Below are 21,238 nucleotides of genomic sequence, written 5' to 3'. Positions count from 1 at the left end.
ATTTCCAGCCTTGCAATACCTGTTTCTGTTGCATGGTGCAGAGTTGTCGATTCGCTTGTCGGTTTTCACCCTAAACCCCATGCACCCCATGAGGTTAACGGACTGTGGCGAGGCAACACCTTACTGGCTGGGGACTGCCCAGTTTAAGGCGGGCGGTAGCTGCCCAATGAGATGCAATGATCTCTCCCACCTGAGTGGTTCATTAAATGTATCTGGCTCAGAAGGAAACTCATCCAGCTAAGGCATGTCATTGTAAAATATGACAACATGCACACCAGCTGGTGTCTCTTGCTACTTCATAGGGATTTGACATTTCCACTGCCTCAGTTGGCAGGACTTGCAGCTGGCAAGAGGCAAAATTTAAACTAGGGAAGTCCTATTTATTGCTGTTTTTTTATAACCCATTCCTATATTGTTTTAAATTGTTTTTTGTTTTATTATACATTTATGTTTTTAGTTATTGTATATTGTATAGCACTTTGAGCTCCAGCAAAAGCAGCATACAAATAAATATGCAAAAAGCAGCATATCAAATAAATTTCACAATTTGTCTCTTGTCCACTCTGCTGTTTCACTTTTGTTTATGTTGGACCCAAATCCTAACCCACTTTCCAGCACCCGCATAGCTGTGCCAATGGAATGTGTGCTGCATCCTGCAGTAGGGGGGCACTCATGAAGACCTCCTCAAAGTCAGGGAATGTTCATTTCCTTACCTAGGAGCTGCATTACCCTTATACTGGTGCTGGAAAGTGGGTTAGGATTGCACTTTTGGTCCACTAGAAAAATTTATGTTGGTGCACTGGATAAGAACAGCATCACAGTTCCTTCATTAGGGCTAAGGCTCAAGCTAGCCAGGCATTCAAATACTGTACTTTCAGCCCAAGAATGTTTCCAACCTAAAGCTCCTGTTTCCTGTCTTTCCTGTGTTGTGAGAAACAGGGGCCGGGCAGAAAGGACTTACAGCCCAATCCTATGCATGTCTACTCAGAAGTAAGTCCCATTAGAGTCAATGGAGCTTACTCCCAGAAAAGTGGTGGATAGGATTGGGCTGTTAGCCCGGTGTGAGGGAAGAAATAAACAAAAATACCAGTGCTGGGTTTTAAAATCTTATATTGCAATATAAGGACGCAAGTCAGCATGTACCTAAAAAGCTTGCGTGCCAACCATCTTTCACCAGCTTTTTATACATTCAAAAGGTCCATGCAGCACATTCTTAACATGTTGTTTGTACATAGTTGCTTATTACTAGTGTGTGTTGGCAACCTTCAGTCCCGAAAGACTCTGGTATCACGCTCTGAATGGTGGTTCTGGAACAGCGTCTAGTGTGGCTGAAAAGGCCGATTCGGGAGTGACAATCCCTTCCACACCTGGAGCAAGTGCAGTCTGTCCCTGGTCTGTCTCCCTGGCTATGGGCCTTCCTTCTTTGCCTCTTTGCCTCAGTCTGTTGGCCAAGTGTCTCTTCAAACTGGGAAAGGCCATGCTGCATGGCCTGCCTCCTAGTAAATATATCATTAAGGGTACAATCCTAACCCCTTATGTCAGTGCTTTCCAGCACTGGCATAGCAGTGCCAATGGAACATGTGCTGCATCCTGCAGCTGGGTGACACTCACGGAGGCCTCCTCAAAGTAAGGGAATGTTTGTTGCCTTACCTCGGTGTTGCATTGCCCTTATGCCAGTGCTGGAAAGCACTGACATAAGGGGTTAGGATTGCTCCCTAACTATTTTACTTCCTTCCAGGAGGAGGGATGATAGGTTATCTCCTGTCTTTTCCTTGGTATACTAATAATATCTCCATATCTCTGTTACCTGGGGTCCTTCTGAAGTCTCCCAGGTAGGACACCGACAATCAGTCTGCCCCCATTTAACTGTTTGATGGACTTAGCATGTTCCTTCTTGTAGCCCCTTATCTTCTTGCAACACAAAGCTTTTCCCTAAATTTTCCCTTGTCTACTCGCTTTTTGTGTTTGCTGCTGAGGCAGCAGGAGTCATTCCTTAATTTATTTACCCTTCTCTGGAAGAAAAAAGGAACAAGGGATTGTCCTGCTTCCCAGCCCTTTGCCCTTTTGATAGTTTCAGCACATACTAAAGTTCATGATGGGGTCTTTACAATGTCTAATGACAGAATATATGTCATTCAATTTGTTTTATAATATACTCTCACTTCACCTGTTCACCTGGTGTTCCAGAAAAAGGAAGCAGAGAGTAAGAAGGGGTGCATGTGCAATAAGCAGTAGGCACTACTCCCCTTGGTCACCTTGCCTTCTCCTGTTGTTTTTTTCCCCTGACAGTATAATTATACAATAATAGGGAGGGAGAATAGGAAAGAAACTCAGTGCAATGCGTTCAGTCACTCACGTTGCAGCGCTGGTTTTGTATCCGGCCAAGGTGCAGCAATGAATTCTTGACTTGCTCTGGAGGCCAGGCCCTGAATTAGATTTCAGAGCCAGGCCAGCTCTTGATTAGATTTACCCATGGTGAGGACAGCTAGGGCTCAGGACACTTCTTTTGTATCACTAATGACTTTGTTTGCTCCAAGTCAGGAAGTTCCCAGGAAGTGACTTTGGCTCACAGGTTCAAGTGTGCCGTGCAAGAAAGGTGCGGCCAGTCACTGAATTTTCCAAAGAAATTAAAGCAGAGGAAGGCTTCTCTCAGGTCAGCCAGCTAGACTGGGGCGGTGATTGTTCTGGCAAAGTCGTAGCCTTTTTTAAAGACTGCCGGATCCAAGGCCTCTTGCCATCAGCTCCATTCAAATGCTGTGAGACTGGCCTGAGTCAAGCTCTTCTGCCATACACCCAGCACCAAGTATTCATGCTAACAAATATGGCAGCCACAAAATATAAGGAATAAGCTTGCCAGGCAACAGAAGGTCCTGCTTGCAGAAGGTCCCAGTAATATTTAAGAATTATTATTAAAAATATGTACAGGCATAGCATTATTAACTATACTATTATATCAATATTATACTATCACTATTATCATGATGATGATGATAATATCACCAACATATTACTATGAAGGCAATTATTAACAGCATATGAAGCTATAATAATTTACATTATGAATTATGTAATATAGTATATAATGATTCTATTATACCGCATTTTACCAACAATAAAAAAATTCACAAAGCAGTTTACACAGCCAAATAGGAGCTATTCAATCAATCAACAATCAATCAACAGTATTTATATACCGCTTTTCAACTAAAAGTTCACAAAGCGGTTTACAGAGAAAACCCAGCAGAGTTTCCGGGTGGGGGGGGCACAGCACAAAGTTTTGCGGGTGTTCCAGTGTGCTGTGTAAACAGCCCCCCCTTTCATTTGGAGCCATTTTGGGGGACAAGAGCAAAGCGGAGGCATCTCCTCCACTTTTCTCTCATCACCTGGAATGATTCCAACAGTGGCAGCTTACATGGAGCACTGAGGCGCCCTGCAAAAGTTAGTGCTGTGCCCCTCTCTGGGAACGCCCCTGTTATTGCAGTCAGACACCAAACATCTGTCCCTGCTCTCTGTACTGTACTTCAGTATGCATGTCTATGTGAGTGACTTTACCTGGGTACATTTTTACATATCAACCATCTGAATGCGCTGCACACAGAATGTACTTTGCATTGAATGAAATGTGTGACTCATGGTAGCCGAGTACAGATTGACAAGTACCTGGGAACAGAGATGTACCTGAGATCTGGTAGCATCTGCAGGTAAGGCAGTGTCGCAAACTTAGGGGGGTTTGGGGTGCTCAGAGTTCTTAGTTCTCGAACGCTAAAGCCCTCAAGGCCCCTCTGTCCAGTAGTACTGCCACCACCCTGTATGTGCCAGTGCCTCAGTCCAGGGACACTGAGACCCTCTAGGCTTAATTCTATCTCTTGCAGGCACTGAGCTCTTTCTCTAATTAGAGCTTCAGTCCTCAAGTTACTAGACCTCAATGAGCACTTGGTAGCTTGCTGAACGGCTAGGCAGGATTCTGAACCCTTGTCCCCAACAGACAATGAAACAGTTTAGTAAAAGGTATTTTAGTTTAAGTACATAAGGTTACATAAGGTTACATAAGGCAGCATAAGAACAGCCCCACTGGATCAGGCCATAGGCCCATCTAGTCCAGCTTCCTGTATCTCACAGCGGCCCCACCAAATGCCCCAGGGAGCACACCTGATAACAAGAGACCTGCATCCTGGTGCTCTCCCTTGCATCTGACGTAGCCCATTTCTAAAATCAGGAGGTTGCACATACACATCATGGCTTGTAACCCGTAATGGATTTTTCCTCCAGAAACTTGTCCAATGCCCTTTTAAAGGCGTCCAGGCCAGATGCCATCACCACATCCTGTGGCCCCCACCCTGCTGCTGGCTGTCTGACTCCATAGCTTTTTTATTTTGTTTGTTTTTGTTTAGGGGTACTTAAAAACCCTACACTGGTTAGCAGTCCTCTTCTCAAGGGAAGAGAAAGGGCGGTATCTGGGGTCCTGGCTTCCTCGCCCTGCTGCTGAACTCGCACAGACGCTCAACTCACGGTGCCTTACCTGGCACTTTGTTCCCGAGGCACTTGGTGTCCCAGAGGCCACGCACGCTTCTGCAGAGAGGCTCATGCGGTGGCAGGCACTAGCTTTATACTCCTAGATGTATAAATGCAAATGCTAGAGACATAAACATCTAGGAATCATATCAGCAATAAAATAATTAAACTAGCTGGCTATGTCTATTAATCCCTATCTCTCACCTGGGTCAGTTGTAGATCTTTTAGCTCCAGGGCTACCTAAGAGGCCAGGTGCCCATGGTGGACAATGGAACCCCCAAGTGTGCAGGATGTTGCACCCAAAAACTCTGTCCAAGAAGGAACACCACACCCCTTGGGCACTCATTATTATACGTCTCATGCTAATAGTCCTGAGGTGACTTCATACTTATTTAGACTGTCCAATCATAAACTTTTGAGAACAGAACCTTCTCGAATTTGGCCTGGTTGCTAGCTCTCCTAGTTCTTACCCCTCCCAACTGGAGATCCATAGCTGCACTCCATCACGTTTGTTCAGGCGCCTCTCTGTCTACTAAGATGTTAAACATTTCAAGGGGTTGTAATTCTTGTTGTCTGTCCTTTCTGGGCAGCAAAGGAGAGACAACAATCTTTTTGTTTATTTACTCACATTCTTGCAGCTAGGAACTGCTAGCAACTTCTGTGTTACTGACTTAGTTTGGTTCAGGCTTCACATGCTAACCTAGGCCTAACATGTACATATTCATGACAGGCAGATAAAAAAAATTCCCGTCTGAAGCCCTGAACAATACTTTGCCATCTTTGCCAGCAATACTGACTGAAGATCTAATATGAAAGAACACATAGGCTGCTTGAGAGGAAAATGCAGATGTCTAAATCATCATTGGCATCCTTCAGTCTCGGGAGACTATGGTATCGCACTCTGAAAAGTGGAACTAGTGTGGCTGAAAAGGCCAATTCGGAGGTGACAATCCCTTCCACACTGGGAGCAAATGCAGTCTGTCCTTGGTGTGTCTCCCTGGCTGTGGGCCTTCCTTCTTTGCCTCTTTGCCTCAGTCTGTTGGCCAAGTGTCTCTTCAAACTGGGAGAGGCCATGCTGCACAGCCTGCCTCCAAGCGGGACGCTCAGAGGCCAAGGTTTCCCACCTGTTGAGGTCCATTCCTAAGGCCTTCAGATCCCTCTTGCAGATGTCCTTGTATCGCAGCTGTGGTCTACCTGCACGAGTTCTCCATAGAGGAGATCCTTTGGGATCCGGCCATCGTCCATTCTCACAACATGACCAAGCCAACGCAGGCGTCTCTGTTTCAGCAGTGCATACATGCTAGGGATTCCAGCTCATTCCAGGACTGTGTTGTTTGGAACTTTGTCCTGCCAGGTGATACCGAGGATGCGTTGGAGGCAGCGCATGTGGAAAAGGTGTCTAAATATTAGAACAGAAATTAATTTTAATTGATTGAGTCCATTAACTGCCTTATCCGAATACTTTCTGCTTGACCTGTTTTCCGCACCCCTGGCAGCTTCCCTACAAAACACCAGGGGGCACTAGCTACCTGCTTTGCGGATTGCTTTAAAAAAATTGCAGCACAAATCAGGTTTTTGCAGCTCATTTAAGATCTAAGATTTTAAGATCTAAGACTTAAAAAAAAACACCTCCAAGCCCCATCTTTAGATTTTAGAAACTGCAGGTTCTGAAGATATAATATGATATGCCCCATCTGCCAAGATCTTTTGCTTATAATCTGTCTGATGAGGAATTCTGAATGCTGTTTGGTATTTCTGATTGCCTGTGCACTGTTCATTTCATGGACCAAGAAGGCTCCCTTTCGTTTTATTTGTGGAAAACAGCCTCCTACAGAATCAGGCCACCCAGATCATGATTCTTTATTCCGACTGGCAGCAGATCTCCAGGGAAGGGTCTTTCCTAGGTCTCCCTGAGGAAGTCAGGGGTTAAATCTGGGACTGTCTGTATGCCAAGCACCTGCCTTTGCTATTGATTTATAGCCCCATCTGAAGGCTGGGGTCATGGGCTTATGTGGCTTATGACATTACAAATATAGCCCCATTTATTTTGGACTAGTTCAGTGTTTCTCAGTGTTTGTCCTTCGTTGCACCACTTCGCAGGGTCCACCTATTCAAAGTACCACTGGAAGTAACTGGCAATGACATAATCAGCAGTTACTTCTGGGGTTGGGAGACCAGATGCAACATGACAAACACAGTAAGAGGCTCAGAGTGGACGGAAGGGCTTTTTCGAGAGTGGAAAATCATGCTTTGGAGTTCTGACCGCCAAGCTGAGCCTCCTACCCGTTTGTTGTGTTGTTTTCCTGGTCTTGCTGCCAGGCAGCAAGGATCCAGGGGTCCTGCGAGTACCACCAGACACCACCTCAAGTACCACTGGTAGTACCCGTACCACTTGTTGAGAAACACTGGACTAATTACTTTAGAATCATTACTGGTTCTTGAGCTCAAATACTTCATGGAGCTGCCATTAAAGGCAAAGCCAGAATTAACAATCTAAGCACACATTCCCAGAAGTCCTATTGAATTCATTGGGAGTTACATATAATTTCCAATGAATTCAATAGGACTTCTGGATAAGTGTGCTGAAAATGTTTGGTTAGCCAACAGTAATTCTGGCTCTGTCTTTAACAGCAGCCCCATAAAATGTTTTCGCTCCAGAACCAGGAAAAAGCAGTGATTCCAAACTAACTAGTCCAAAATAAATGGAGCTATCGTGTGCATCCATCGTAAAAAGATAATGGAAAAAATCTATTGCAAGGGTAAAACTAGCAAACAAAATGTATCAAACCAAAGCAAAATGGACACCTTGAATTCTACTTTTTTGTTTTGTGTTGTTAAACTGCCTTGTCCCTGTGTTTGCCAGACCGATAGAAATTTAGCTGCTGGGATTTTCCCCTAGTATCAAGAGAAAGTGCTAGAGCAAGCTTTCCTTGTCACATTTCTGGACCCATAAAGGAAGATGGCTGAGTATCTTTGTGAGGAAACTCCACTCTGTACATACTCAAGAGACATTTAAGCAAGTTTCACTAAATACGATATTATGTAGTTTATTTTATATTAATTAGTCGTTTTAAAATGTTATCCTTGCTGTTTAGTGTAATTTGCACTAATTATTTGACTCATTATCCCATGCTTTATTATTATCATGATACCCTTGTATTGTAATCGGTGGCTTTTATTCTTGTGAGTTCATCTGCTCCTGCTGATCACAATATAAGAACATAAGAGGGAAGGCTCCATCATGTGGGCCTTCTTTTATTTATTTTTATATAATAATAATATTTAATAAGAAAATAAATATTTCTTGAAAATGGGGATAGAAGTTGTATTTTGAAGATGACAGATCAAGCATTAAAACTTGCCAGAGGTTGAAAGCCTTCCCTAGTTGTAGCAAAATCACCCCCTATCATGGGTAAGGACTGTAGCTGAGATGGTCACTCTGTATTTTAAAAAAATATTGGCTGCCAAAGATCAGATTGGAGTGAATTTGCCATTTAAACTAATGGGATTTGGAAGGTCTTTAGCCCTGAAGTCCAACTTGTAGAGAAGTTTCCATCTTGGTGCACTTTCCTGTATGGGACATCTTGATTATGTGCACATCTGATATTTTATTCAACAGGAAAAACTGCAAAAGGAGTTTTTAGATAGAAGAACAGCTGGATTTGAGTTCATAACAAGATTTGGCACCCGCTCTGCAGCACAGAGACATACAAATGGTTTCTATCACAGTACACTACAGAGGGCGCAATCCTAACCCCTTATGTCAGCGCTTTCCAGCACTGACATAAGGGCAATGCAGCTCTGAGGTAAGGGAACAAACATTCCCTTACTTTGAGGAGGCCTCCGTGAGTGATACCCAACTGCAGGATGCAGCACATGTCCCATTGGCACCGCTATGCCAGTGCTGGAAAGCACTGACATAAGGAGATAGGATTGCGCCCAGAGTTACCTAACTTAGCACAGCTAGGAGGTTGTTGCCGGTGCTGAATCATCATTACGCTTACCTAGTATACAGTACTTTTAAGTTTGTTACAAGATCAGTCTTGTTGCATTTCCTCTTGCAACTGATTCTGCTGTTTGACTGCAGAATATACAGTGCAGTCAGTTTTCTTTATATGCAAATTTGCTAAAAATATGGAAAAAATGTGCCGCATCTAACAGGCATTGGTATTGGCCCAAGGAGAATTGTCAGACACATCTGTGTCCACTTCCAGACTTTCCCTATCATCTTGGGCACCAGCTCAGGGACTCCAGCTGAACCTTCACAACTCCAGCGATGATGAGAGGCTGATGAGGAGAGGTCTTTGGAAGGCTACCTGAGGGCTGCTCTGGGGCTGGGGCAAGCCAAGGGAAAGAGCCAAGAGACAGGTGGAGGAGGAGTGTAGTGATTAGACGCAGAGGCACTGGGATTAGCTTTAGCATGTGGCAACAGCAGGCATATCTGCTTCTGCGCAGAGCAAACTCTGCTGGCCTTGGTCATAGGCTGAGTGTCTGAGCCCAGTGCTATAAACAACAGGATAAGATAGGAAGCGCTCAGACCTTAAGAATGTGTTGTTGCCTGTTAAGGTGTCCTTATCTGTAGGCAGAGGGGGTAGAGTGAATAAAAGCAAGAAGCGGGCTCAGTAAAAGCAGCTTCCCTCCCTGCAGTCAAACTTGGAAACCCGACTTCGGTCTCTTCTTTCTGCCTCTCTGACTCTTCACTGCTTCCGCTCCTTGCACTACATCAAGCAACCTGACTTTGTCTCCTGGTTGCTTCCCATATCATTGCTACAGAGGAGGACAGGTGAAGCAACCCCCTCCCCAGTGCTGATCTCTGAGGCCTCATTGATGGGCCAGCAAACTTCAACCAGTTGAGGGACAGCCAGCACGTAGAGACTGCCATCACCATCGCCAAGGGATGTCCAGCATGGAGGAGGAAGCATCAGATGTTGGGGGTGTGGATGTGCTTCTTTTCTGTCATTCAGCTCCATAGACTTCAAGTTAAGATCCAGGTTCATAAAGGTCATATTATATGTGGTGAAAAGAGTCCCCTGGAACCCATTTCCCCCACAGGCTCAATGGTTCAGTAACTGCTAAGAGCCCAATCCCATGCACGTCTACTGAGTCCCATTGTAATCAATGGTGGATTGTAATCAATGGGACTTACTCCTGGGTAAGTGTGAACAGGATGGCAGCCTGAGAGCCCAATCCTATGCCTGTCTTCTCAGAAGTAAGTCCCATGATAGTCAGTGAGGCTCACTCCCAGGTGAGTGTGGAGTGGGTGGCAGCCTGACAGCACAATCTCTGCCTGCCTACTCGGAAGTAAGCCCCATCAGAGTCAATGGGGCTACTCCCAGGTGAGTGTGGAGTGAGTGGCAGCCTGAGAGCCCACCCCGCTGCCTGCCTACTCTGAAGTAAGTCCCGTTACTTCCTGTGCCAAGTGCCAGCTGCCACTCTCGGAGATCGGGGTGAGACCCCGCGAGAGGCCCTGCGTGCAGACTCTGGCCTTTCCTGGCTCTGCCGGAGAGCCCCCGTGCCGCTCTAGCCGCCGCGCGTCTCTGCGTCCGGGCGCAGGCGGCGGAGCGCGAGGCGCCACTTCCGGGCGGCGAGGCGCGCGGCGGCCATCTTGGGCGCGGGGAGGCGCGGCCCGCAGCTCCCACCCATGGCCGGGCAGTTCGACGCCGACGACCAGGCCGGCTGGTACTGGGGGCGGCTGAGCCGGGCCGAGGCGGTGGCGCTGCTGCAGGGGCAGCGCCACGGCACCTTCCTGGTGCGCGACTCCGGCACCATCCCCGGCGACTTCGTGCTCTCCGTCTCCGAGAGCTCGCGCGTCTCCCACTACATCGTCAACAGCGGCGGCGGCGGCCCCGGTGAGGCTGGCGGGCTGGGCCTCCCCTCCCCTCCCCCCTTCAGGATCTCCGGCGTCTTCGTCCCCATAGCCGGGCCTAGCAGAGCTCGGAGCGCGTGGTGGGTCTGTGGAACTCCCTGTCACAGGAGGTGCTGGTGGCCTGTGGCCCACGAGCCTGGGGACGCGGGGGGCGTCTCTTCCTGTTGCTCAGCCCCAGTGCCAGGCGACAGCCACTTAGGCTGAGTGTCGTGGGTGGGACTGCCCAAAGGAACACATTTCTTCACCCCGCATGTGGTTAGTCTGTGGAACTCCCTGCCACAGGACATGCTGGTGGCTTCTGGCCCACATGCATCAAGACAGAGAGTGGTTGGAGGGGTGTTCCTTTCCTCTCACTCAGCACCCCAACCTTGGGACAGCCACTCAAATTGAGTGTTGGGAGGGTTCGGATGAAAGTATCTCTTTACTCAGTGTGCGGTTAGTCTGTGGAACTGCTTGCCACAAGGTGTGCTGATGGCGTTTGACCCACATGCCTTGAGGTGGAGACAGTGGATGATGGAAGCAGAGGATAACTACTCAAGTTGAGTGTTGGGAGAGTTCAAACAAACAAAAATATTTCTTCACCCAGCGTGTGGTTAGTTTGTGGAACTCTGTGCCACAGGATGTAGCCTTTAAAAGGGGATTGGACAAATTTCTGGAGGAAAAGTTCATTACAGGTTACAAACCGTGATGGGCATGTGCAACCTCTTGGTTTTGGAAGTGGGCTACCTGGGAAGGCCAGATGCAAGGGAGGGCACCAGGATGCAGGTGTCTTGTTGTCTTGTGTGCTCCCTTGGGCTTTTCTTATGTTAATGTATGCAGAGTGAGAAGAGAGGTCCCTGCCCTGTGGGGCTTTCATCCTAGCAAATCAACCCCAAAGAAAATAGCAGAGGAAGGGCAAGGGAAGAAAAACTGTATATCAGCCCTGTGCTGTCTCTGCAGCTTTGCTTGTGCTGTTCCCCACTGGGCGTGCTTCAAGCCTGTTGATTTTTAGCACGCTCAAGGAACCCTTGCAGGAAGGATCAGGTTGCAAACATTTATGTGGATGGAGAAGCCTGTGTACATCTTATGAAAAGTGTTTGTTTGAGAAGGTCCTGATATTATTGTTATTATTTATTGCGGTCAGGGCAATAGAAAAGGCTTCTGCTTTGATTTAGCACTGAGTGTGTGTGTGTGTGTGTGTGTGACAGGTAAGTACTTTGGATTCATTTGGAAGTTCTTGCAGGAAGTCTCCAGTAATGCTCCCTCCTTTGAAGTTTCAGCTTTTAGGTTTCCATACTAGTATTTCATATTTTCCAAGTTCTGAAGTCTCCTTACCTGTTCAAATATTGTTACAGCTAATCACCTCTAATGTTTTCAGCCTGCAAAGCAATGTAGAGTCTTTCCCAAATGTAGCTGGATTGTCCTGATGCTGCAGTATCCTAGATGTGGTTTGCTTGCAGTAGCTGCCATCGCACCCCACGTTCTAAGGTTGCAGTACCCAGGGGTGTGTCTCCAGGATACAGGGTTCTGTCATCCGCACTGGCTGACTATGCCCCTAAGATTCTCTTTTTTTTAGTGGTGTTGCTCCTGCAGAGAGGAGTTCATAATTATCTAATGTTTGTAATTGGGCATATGCTGAGTGCATTGCCAGGCCCTCTTGTTTGGACGTTTTTGATGGATGGGGTTAAGAACCTGTGATCTGATGGTAGCCCGATACCTAATTTAATGCTTCATAATGGTCTCTTTCCTTTGTGGTTTATTTTTTAAAAATCACCACTGCCCTAATGTTGTCCTAGCCGGGGTGTCAAACATAAGGCATGGGGGCCAGATTCGACCCCTGGAAGCTTTTTATCCGGCCCTCAGGTTCTCGGCTTCTGAGGTGTTAATGCTGAAATGGCAGGCCACATGAAAATTGGGCTTTCCCAAAACTTGAAATATTATCAAGATTTGTATACTTTCTCTTCTGTTATTTGCAATTAATGAGTTTCTATATGAGAACAAGGTCTGATTTCTGGCCATTGGCTGCTTAATGATGTCACTTTCTGCTTAATAACATCACTTCCGGCCCTCAGCAGGAGTCCTGAATGCTAACTTCAGCCCTCTGTATGAAATATGTTTGACTCCCCTGTCCTAAGCTATCAGGATGTGGTGGGCTATATGCATGTGGATTGAAGTGGTGTCTCAGACATGTAGTCAGCTGCATTTTCATGGTAGCATGGTACCAGAACCATGTCACATATCTGCATAGATTTGACCTTGCTTTCAGTGACTTTGTGGCCCAAGTCAAGGTGTAGGTTTTGACATTTAAGACCCTAAAGAGCCTGGGCTAGATGGTTTTTATATTGTCTTTCTATTGAGAAAGCATTTAAGACAATTTGCCATAAGAATAAACACGGTACCATAAATAACATTGTTAAATTAGCTTTCAGGCATGCCCATGTCAGCTGTCCAAAGGGGAGATCAACTAACCTCGATCAAGATCTTTAGTTAGCTCATTGTCTGCATAATATGCAGTTTTGTTGCTAACTAGCCAAAGGTTCAAGACCTGCAACCCAGACAGCTGAGAATCATCTGGGCTTGCTTTGGGTGGACCTTGACAGTAAGATAACCAAAGGAGACCCTGCCTTGCTATCAGCTAGAGAAGGAAATTCTGATTCTGTGGGAAAAAGAGTTTTCTTCTGTTTTGGGGGGGGGGGGGAAACAGAAAATGGAATTGAATGCAGTATTTTCTTGTTTTATCTAAACACTGCTTTACTACTTAGGAAGAAACAACATTGAGAGAGAACAGAACTTATAGTAAGGAGAAGGAAGTTTTTATCTGGAATTAAACTATTGGATAATGTCAGCATAATCGAGAAATGAGACAAAAACCTGTAACAGAAGCATTAAGTGTTTCATTAAAGCAACAGTTCTTTCAAATTGCTTTCAAGCCTGGGGGAAAAATTGATATCTGCCTTCAGCCTATAATTTTGGGTTGTACCCTGAGTTTAGTCATGACTAACAGTCCAATCCTACGCTTGTCTATTTAGAAGTAAGTCCCATTAGAGTCAATGGGTCTTACTCCCAGGAAAGTGTGGATAGGATTGGGCTGCAAGTCCCACTGAGGTCAATGGGACTTAGTGACTAACTTCCTTAGTCATTACTGACCAAACTTGGGATATAATATCTTGATACAGTGGGCTAAACACTGCCTAAATGCTTCTTTTTACGAGGTGCTCTTAAATCCAAAGTCTCAAGCTATCTTGACAAGAAGCAGCCACCCAAGGTAGGGTGAGGGAAACCTGGTTGGGACTGCAGGGAATGGAACTCCTATCATTTTGTGCCGTTTTCCCACTGAAAATTGTCTACCAAGCTGCAGTTTGTCCCCCAGAGTGTCTATTTACTGTGAAATGGCCACTACAGGGGAAAAAAGGAGCTTTTGGGAGGGGCAGATCTTGGTGGGAAAATGGCAAGAGAGGAAAGGGTTAACTCCTCCCTTTACACTGTGGTCCCTGTTGGGATTGAGCATCTGCAAAGCTGGTCTTCCCCTCCCCAGTCAGTGTTAAGCTCCCAGAAGCGCATTTAGGTGAATGTGTTGCTTGGCCTGAGTTAAACTTTGTAGTAATACTGAACGCTTCAGTGATGTGTCACCATCACATGTAGTAAGTGTCATGTGAATAAAACTAATCTCATAAAAAACCAAGTCTTGTCATTGAAAGAATATCGCCTTGAAAAATCCCACCATCTCAAGTTTTCCTCTAATCATAATTCATTTCTGAATGGTCAGTAGCTTCCCCTTTTGAGCCTTTTCATCTTTTGTGGGCTTCCAAGGTTTGCACAGATTGAAACAAGCTTTGTTGTTGTTTCACATACTAGTGTGATTCTCTTTTTGGGGTGTGTGTTACCAAACACAGACCAGTTTTTGACACGTTGCATATGGTAGAGGAGTCTGAAGGATGGGAGAGGATTGAAGAGGAGAATATGCCTCAGTATATTGGAATTTATCTGATATATTTCACAGCTTTTTCAGTTTACCAAAATCACATTTTTTTCTGTTTTATTCCCGGACTGTCACATTTTCATGCTGGCATTTATATATCTTATTTAGATTTTTTTTTTAGATCCTACTTTTCTTAAAATTTTTAAATAGGAACTGGGTCTTGTTACTGGTGGCTCTTGAGACTGAAATTTTTTTTGCTAGAAAAACTTGTCAGAGCATGTGTCTCATTTTAAGAAAGCAAGTCTAGACATCTTTGTATGGTTAGGCTTTTGTTCCCTGCAGGACTGAAGTTCTTAATTGCGACCTTCATTGCACTGTGTTCCTATTACTGTACTGCTTTGGGCATGGTTATTTGCATGCATTGCAATGCATATATTTGTAAAGTAATACATTGTTACTTTTAATTTATTTATTGGGTTATAAATGTCGGAAGCAGTTCTGGTTTTATAAAAGAGTATAAATATTTTGAATTACCATGTGCAGGTTGATGACCCCTTATCCAGAGTTCCAAAAAACCAGCATGCTTCAAAATCTGTAACTTTTTGTGACCTCACGTAACAGGTTGTGGGTACCAGCTGGCATAGCGCAAGGTGTGCAGCTCAGCTGAGGAAGCTGTTGCAGAGCTGAGCTGGCAGCCTTCCAGGGGATGTTGGGAAGGGGTGAGCCAGGAGGCTCACCCACACCAGACATGTACAGATTGTACATGTCAACTGAAGGTCACTTCTTTGCCTGTATAAGGTCTAATGTTCATTTTCACATGTGTCTAGTTGAAAGATTCTTGGATATGTAGGATGTGGGGCCAAGACTCTTGTGGTCCCAAGCACTTTGGATAAGGGATACTCAAGCTGTACTGCAAAACTGATTTTAAAAATTTTTAGTGACAAATTAGGATCTGGCTGTAGTGAAAGAACATTAACTTCACTCAGAGTTGTTTATCCTGCCATGTACCTGGTTCCTTGAGTAACTTGTAGTTTTTTTTCCCCCTTTCCCAGGGTTGAATCCTTCTAAATTTCGAATAGGTGATCAAGAGTTTGATTCCCTGCCAGCTTTGTTGGAATTCTACAAAATACACTACTTGGACACTACAACCTTGATAGAACCTGTTTCAAAATCCAGGCATAACAGCGATGTTCTGCTGAGGCAGGAAGAAGCAGAGTACGTGCGTGCTCTTTTTGACTTTAATGGCAATGATGACGAAGATCTTCCATTTAAAAAAGGAGATATATTGAGAATCTGGGAAAAGCCTGAAGAGCAATGGTGGAATGCAGAAGACAGCGAAGGCAAGCGGGGGATGATCCCTGTTCCCTACGTCGAGAAATATAGACCTGCCTCTGCTGCTGTATCTGCTCCAGTTGGAGGTAACCAGGATAGTTCCCTCCCACAGCCTCTGGGTGGGCCGGAGCCAGGTCCCTATGCCCAGCCCAGCATCAACACTCCGCTTCCCAACCTCCAGAATGGCCCCATTTTTGCCCGGGTTATCCAGAAGCGGGTCCCTAATGCCTACGACAAGACAGCCTTGGCTTTGGAGGTACATAATGGGTAAATGTAGTGAAAAGAGACTTGTTCGAGTGATTTTTCTTTCAAATACCTTGCATCTCAAAAGGGATAGGGATCTTGTTGCTACTTGGAATTAGTAATGCTTCTCATGTAGGCTTTGTGTAGAAAGTACTCAGGATGGGAAAGCTGCAAACACAGTGTCCTGACCTTGCTACAAGTAAGGCGCACAGCAAGTCTTTCATTGTCATAGCCTTATGCTCCTGCAAAACTAAATCTGTTGCTAGTGCATGAGGAAGCTGCTTGGGCCCCTTGATTATTCTTTGCAGTCTCTCCAGTATCAAAGAGCATTTTCTCCATGGCAGAAATTGCATGTGATTGTGCTTTAAGCAAAATGGGCCAAGCTTATCTGTGCTTAGCCTGGGATGTTTCCTGCTAAATACTGAAATGGTTTCATTCTGCCTCGTGGCATGTCCAAGGGTGTCCAGATTCTGCAGTGGTCAGATACAGGCTAGTCCTTGACAGCCATATGTCTTCTGAAAGGCTTCCTAATTTAGCACATTGCTTCACCAATCTGCTTGCTGTGAAGAATTTGGCTTGGATACCACAGTTAATTTTATTCTTGATTTTTGTATTTATATCCTGCCTTGCATTAATAAATTCTGCTACTTCCTTTGAGAATTATTATATCAACAACAAAATTTTTTATCAAAGTAGTTTACATAGCAAATGAAATTGAGAAGCTGGTGTCCTGTCCCAGAACTTAATATCTAAAAAGAAACACACCAGCAAACATCTGCTGGGAGAGACACTATGCTAGGGTGAACAGGGGTACAATGAACCCTCACTAACATAACTTGGAACCATGAACATTTTCTGCTTCATTAAAAGCTGGCCATAAACATATTGTGCATGGATGTCTCTGACTTCAGTGCATTTGGATTTAATGGACTTTCATATTAATAGACACCCCTTCTCCCATTTGTCTGTTAAATCAATGGTTCACAGTAGTTGGTCTGACCCTGTTAAATATGAGAGCCACTGTTGTAAAGCAGTGCTTCTTGTATAGTCACCAGAGTTATAAGAATGCACAAGAATATTTCCCAGTTGTGAGTTGATTGAATCCTAGAGTGGATAAATCTATTGGGCACCTGCTTCTGAAAACAAGCCTTTCATTTGGTGTGATCCTGGACAGGTAATTTGTTCAGCAATTCAACTCATATTAAGGTGTCCTAGTCCTGGGAAGGAGACTGATAATAAAAATCTCTGCCTTATGGGAATGTTACTGCTGCAGCTGGGAGATCCCAATGTGGTGTGCTTCCTTAGCCCAAACTTTAAATTGTTTTCCATGGAGAAAATGGATGTTGACGCTTGCTTGTATCTCTGTCCCAGAGAGTAAGGAATACATATTCAGTACCTTTTGAAAGAAACATAAAATTTCTTCAGTGTCCCATTAAGAGATATAAATGGCTCCGGTCTTGAAAATTCAGTGAATGTTTTCTTTGAGAAAAGAACCATTTTAATTCCCCCACCCCCACCATTTGAGGAGAAAATATGACCTTGATTTCGGCACATCTTTCTGCTCTCTGGTTGAGATGATATTGGTCTTTTTCACAGTGTTTACTATGATCCAGCAAGATAGCCCATCTGATGACAAAACATGACAACAGATTGTGAGAGCCTCTCCCAGTTCCAGAATTTTCCTTTTTACTAGTAAATAGTCCTTAGGATTTTGCTGTGCCTATGACAACCTCCCTTCTGAGCACTCCAATGTCAGACAGGGATTTTGTCCTAACCTACTTCCCAAACATCATATCTGCCTTTAGCTGCTTGGTCCCCATTCCAGAGCTCTCTGGGTATGGTAGCTTATAATATGTGTCGAGAGGTAACAGATTTAATGCAGCCAATGAAATGACCTGGATCCAACTCCAGAGCAGTTGCATGTCGAGATTTTAGGTTGTTTGTCAAAAGGGGTTTGTTCCAGGTGACCCCCCCACAGCTCCTGAAATAGTATAGGGTTTCTTCCTCCCTGGTCCTAGTGGAAAGAGAGAATCTGCTATACTTGCTGTCTCAGGAAGGCTGTTTGGTGCTCTTGATGGAGCTGTGTCTAAAGCGCAGTGCAGACTCCCATTTTCTGTACTTATTCTGTGACACTTTCTGCAAAAAGTTCTTTTTTTGGAACATGGCTACACCCAAGTGTTTTTCCATGGAATGTGGCATCATCCACAGTGTTTCAGTGGTGCATTTTTTTTTGGTTTGCAGGTTGGCGAGCTGGTAAAAGTCACCAAGATTAACATGAGTGGCCAATGGGAAGGCGAGTGCAATGGCAGGCGAGGCCACTTCCCATTCACGCACGTCCGGCTGCTCGATCAACAGAATCCAGAGGAAGACTTCAGCTGAGTATCGCTCAACTGCTCTGCTTACAGATGGGAACAATCACACAGTGTTTCACTGCAGCCACAAAGTAGACTGTGTTCCTCAAGGTGTCAAAAGCAGTGTTGCTTCAGCAAGCATCCTATCTGATATTGATAAGATATCCCCGGGACCCAATACTTAAAGAGGCTTGTGTTTTCAGGGTACGAGACTTTGTGGCTTCTGTCCTGGCCAAGTGGCTAAAGTAGCACATGAGGATAGGTGTATCAAAGGCATCACATTCCCCACCTGCAGTAGGATGACAGCGCTACAGTGGGTTCTTGTTTCTGGCTTTCCCTGGTCCCATTGCTTTCTCTAGGGGTGGTAAATCTGAATGGTTAGTAGGATACTCACAACTTGCTAACCCAAGAACGTTCCCTCTTTGGATTAGATTTGGCTTGTATCTCCTGGGTCTTAACTTGCTTGTTGCATACCGTGCACAGTGCAGGTTTTTTTTTAATGTAGTATTTTAATACAGGGATAGCTGTGGCATAACTACTACCATTTGAATGGATTAGGGCCAAATCCAGATCTCCAGAGCTTCCAAAAATGACGGTTCCAGAAATTATTCTCCAGTGCAGGCATAGCTAGTAGCTGACTTAATTTCAGAGGTAGATATTAATACCTATAAATATGGTTGGAATGTTAAGCCTCCCTTCTAGTGCAGAGAACAATGTTCATTGCACTTTATTCATTAGTATGAGTAAGAATTGCTAAATCTACTATATAGTTTACTGCACTCCAAAAGTAACATTAACCAGCTGTAGGAAGGAGAAGACCACCTAAACATTTTTAATGTGTTTATAGTACTCTTACAGTGCAAGCCTATGCATGTCTACTCAGAAGTAAGTCTCATTGGATTCAGTGGGGCTTACTCCCACGAAAGTGTTATAAGACTGCAGCCTTATTCATTCAATATAGCAAGGCAAGTTATCGCTGTATCTTAAACTGAAATACCAAATACTTCCTTTCTTTTAAAATGGCTGTTTGGGACTATTTTGTTTCCATCTGTAACGCATTCAAGTGGTGGATTCATGAAGATCTTATTTTTAATAAACTAATGGAAATACTTAAATGCTTCTGGATTGATTCTAAGACATTTGTAGTTTATGAAAAACTGGAGCATTTTATAGCTCCCATTATTCAATACTTGAACGTTCAGCTTTTTTGTACTAATATTTCCCAGGCTGCTTCTTGCCAAATCATTTTTTTTACACAATACCTCTAGAAAAAGGATACTCATCCAGAGGCAATGATCCCGTCTTTGGCCAGAATGTGCCAAATGATACACTTGTGACCAGAATGCGTTATGAATGACATGGGTAGTGTAACAAAGACTTTTTTCCCTACATGATAAAGAGCTAAAATGCCTTTTGGGTGCTTATGTTGAGTGGTTCCCAGTATAGAGAATGTGGTTGTCATGCGAGAGTTTCCAAAATAGGCCTTGATACGTTGTTCTCTCAGAAGTGCAACATGCTAGTGATATTCCTTCACTTCTGTTTAAGTGTAGCTGCTTTATTTAGAAAGGATTGGACCAGAGGGGATGTTAGAACTTCCAGGCAGCACCCAAAGAGTAATGCTGGTTCTTCTGTAGCAAACTGACCTCTGCTCTGTTCTTAGGACAGTGTCATGCAGATTTTAGCATTGCTGCTTTTGCTGTATCGAGCATTAAGGCTGGGATATGATGTTGATTCTTAGCACTGAGACTGCTTGTTGCACAGTCTAGGTCCATCAAGCCAAAATAGGCACGCTATCAACACAACCAAGTTGCCTACATAAGCTTTATTGGATTGCATTGGGCACTGGGGGAGACTGTTTAACTCTGCAGCTTAACTGGAATGTAATAGTTGAGACCTGCAAAGTCTCTAAAATAAGTTTGCCAATTTCTCTAGAGTGTATTTTTACCTTTTGCTGCACTCTCTCTGAAGAAGCAATAATTCTCTTAAACTGCTTCATGATAACCCTGAAAATCCATAGGAGTATTGAACATGCCTATGCAGCTGTCTTATGCTGAATAAAGACCCTTGGTCTATCCTGCTTAGTCATGTCTTTACTGTCTGGGTCTCTGGGTCTTTCTCAACCCCACGTGGAGATACTGCCAAGGTTTGATCCTGGGATTTTCTTCATGCAAAGCAAGAATTCTACCACTGAGCTACGGTCCCATCCCCTCAATCTTCCTTTGTTTTAATTGATCTTGGCTCTTTCAAATCACTAATACTCTGTCATGGAAACTGCATTTTAAATGAATGCAATAGTTTTATTATGCAATGCAATATAGAAGCATCATGTTTCATTTCTGTTTTGAAGCTATCCATTTGGTAGGATGTAGGATATCTGAGCAGTTTTTGCTGTAAGCAACATGGAAAAATCTCTGTGGTCTGCTGCTCACAATGATTTAGATGGAAGTGGAAATGAGGTAGCTCTGTTCTTCAGGTGCCAGAAAAATAAACTTGCCTTGGTTACAATGTTAAATCTGAAATGTTTCAACACAAACTCCTGGATAGGATCAGAGGCCTTTCACTTTTCCTCCACACAGTGAAGTTCCCTTCTTGTTACTTGTTACAAATACTTGAGGACCACCACTTACGTCCGGGTTTACTTGTCCTAGAACTAGAGTAATAAAGGTTTCTCAGAGCACCCTTGGCTGCTCTCTTGCTCTCAGTGCATTTTTGCATTGGTAGACTAAACTTGGTCCACCTGGGCTGTTCTGTTTTCTGTCTGCCTTTTCACTCAAGCCCAGCCGTTGATACTAAAACCTGATGTGGTTTAATCTTGTTAATCTGTTGGACTTCTTTATGCAAGTATTTTAATCATTTTAATAAGACATTTGGGTCAAAGATAATTGCATTAAACAAACCTGAAGCAACAACGTATATGTAAAAATGTGCCACTGTTATTATATAACACTACTACACACTTTCTTGACAGTTAATTTTTTTGTAGCATGTAATCGACATGTCCATAATACGTGAAGTAAATAAAAATTGCAAAAACAA

The 21,238-nt window shown here is 44.3% G+C and overlaps 1 protein-coding gene across 1 annotated transcript; it reads left to right on the top strand.

Annotated features, from left to right (window-relative positions):
* The first annotated feature begins 10,111 nt into the window (after positions 1-10,111).
* CRK (CRK proto-oncogene, adaptor protein) lies at positions 10,112-21,238 on the top strand. Its single transcript, XM_066636515.1, has 3 exons — positions 10,112-10,361; positions 15,329-15,864; positions 18,093-21,238. The coding sequence occupies exons 1-3, from the start codon at positions 10,154-10,156 to the stop codon at positions 18,228-18,230; spliced, it is 882 nt and encodes a 293-aa protein (XP_066492612.1). The 5' UTR covers positions 10,112-10,153; the 3' UTR covers positions 18,231-21,238.

The sequence above is a fragment of the Tiliqua scincoides genome, chromosome 8 (genome assembly GCF_035046505.1).
Source record: "Tiliqua scincoides isolate rTilSci1 chromosome 8, rTilSci1.hap2, whole genome shotgun sequence".
Taxonomy (NCBI): domain Eukaryota; kingdom Metazoa; phylum Chordata; class Lepidosauria; order Squamata; family Scincidae; genus Tiliqua; species Tiliqua scincoides.
Note: the sequence above shows the minus strand (reverse complement) of the source record. Positions and strands in the feature narration are given on the sequence as shown.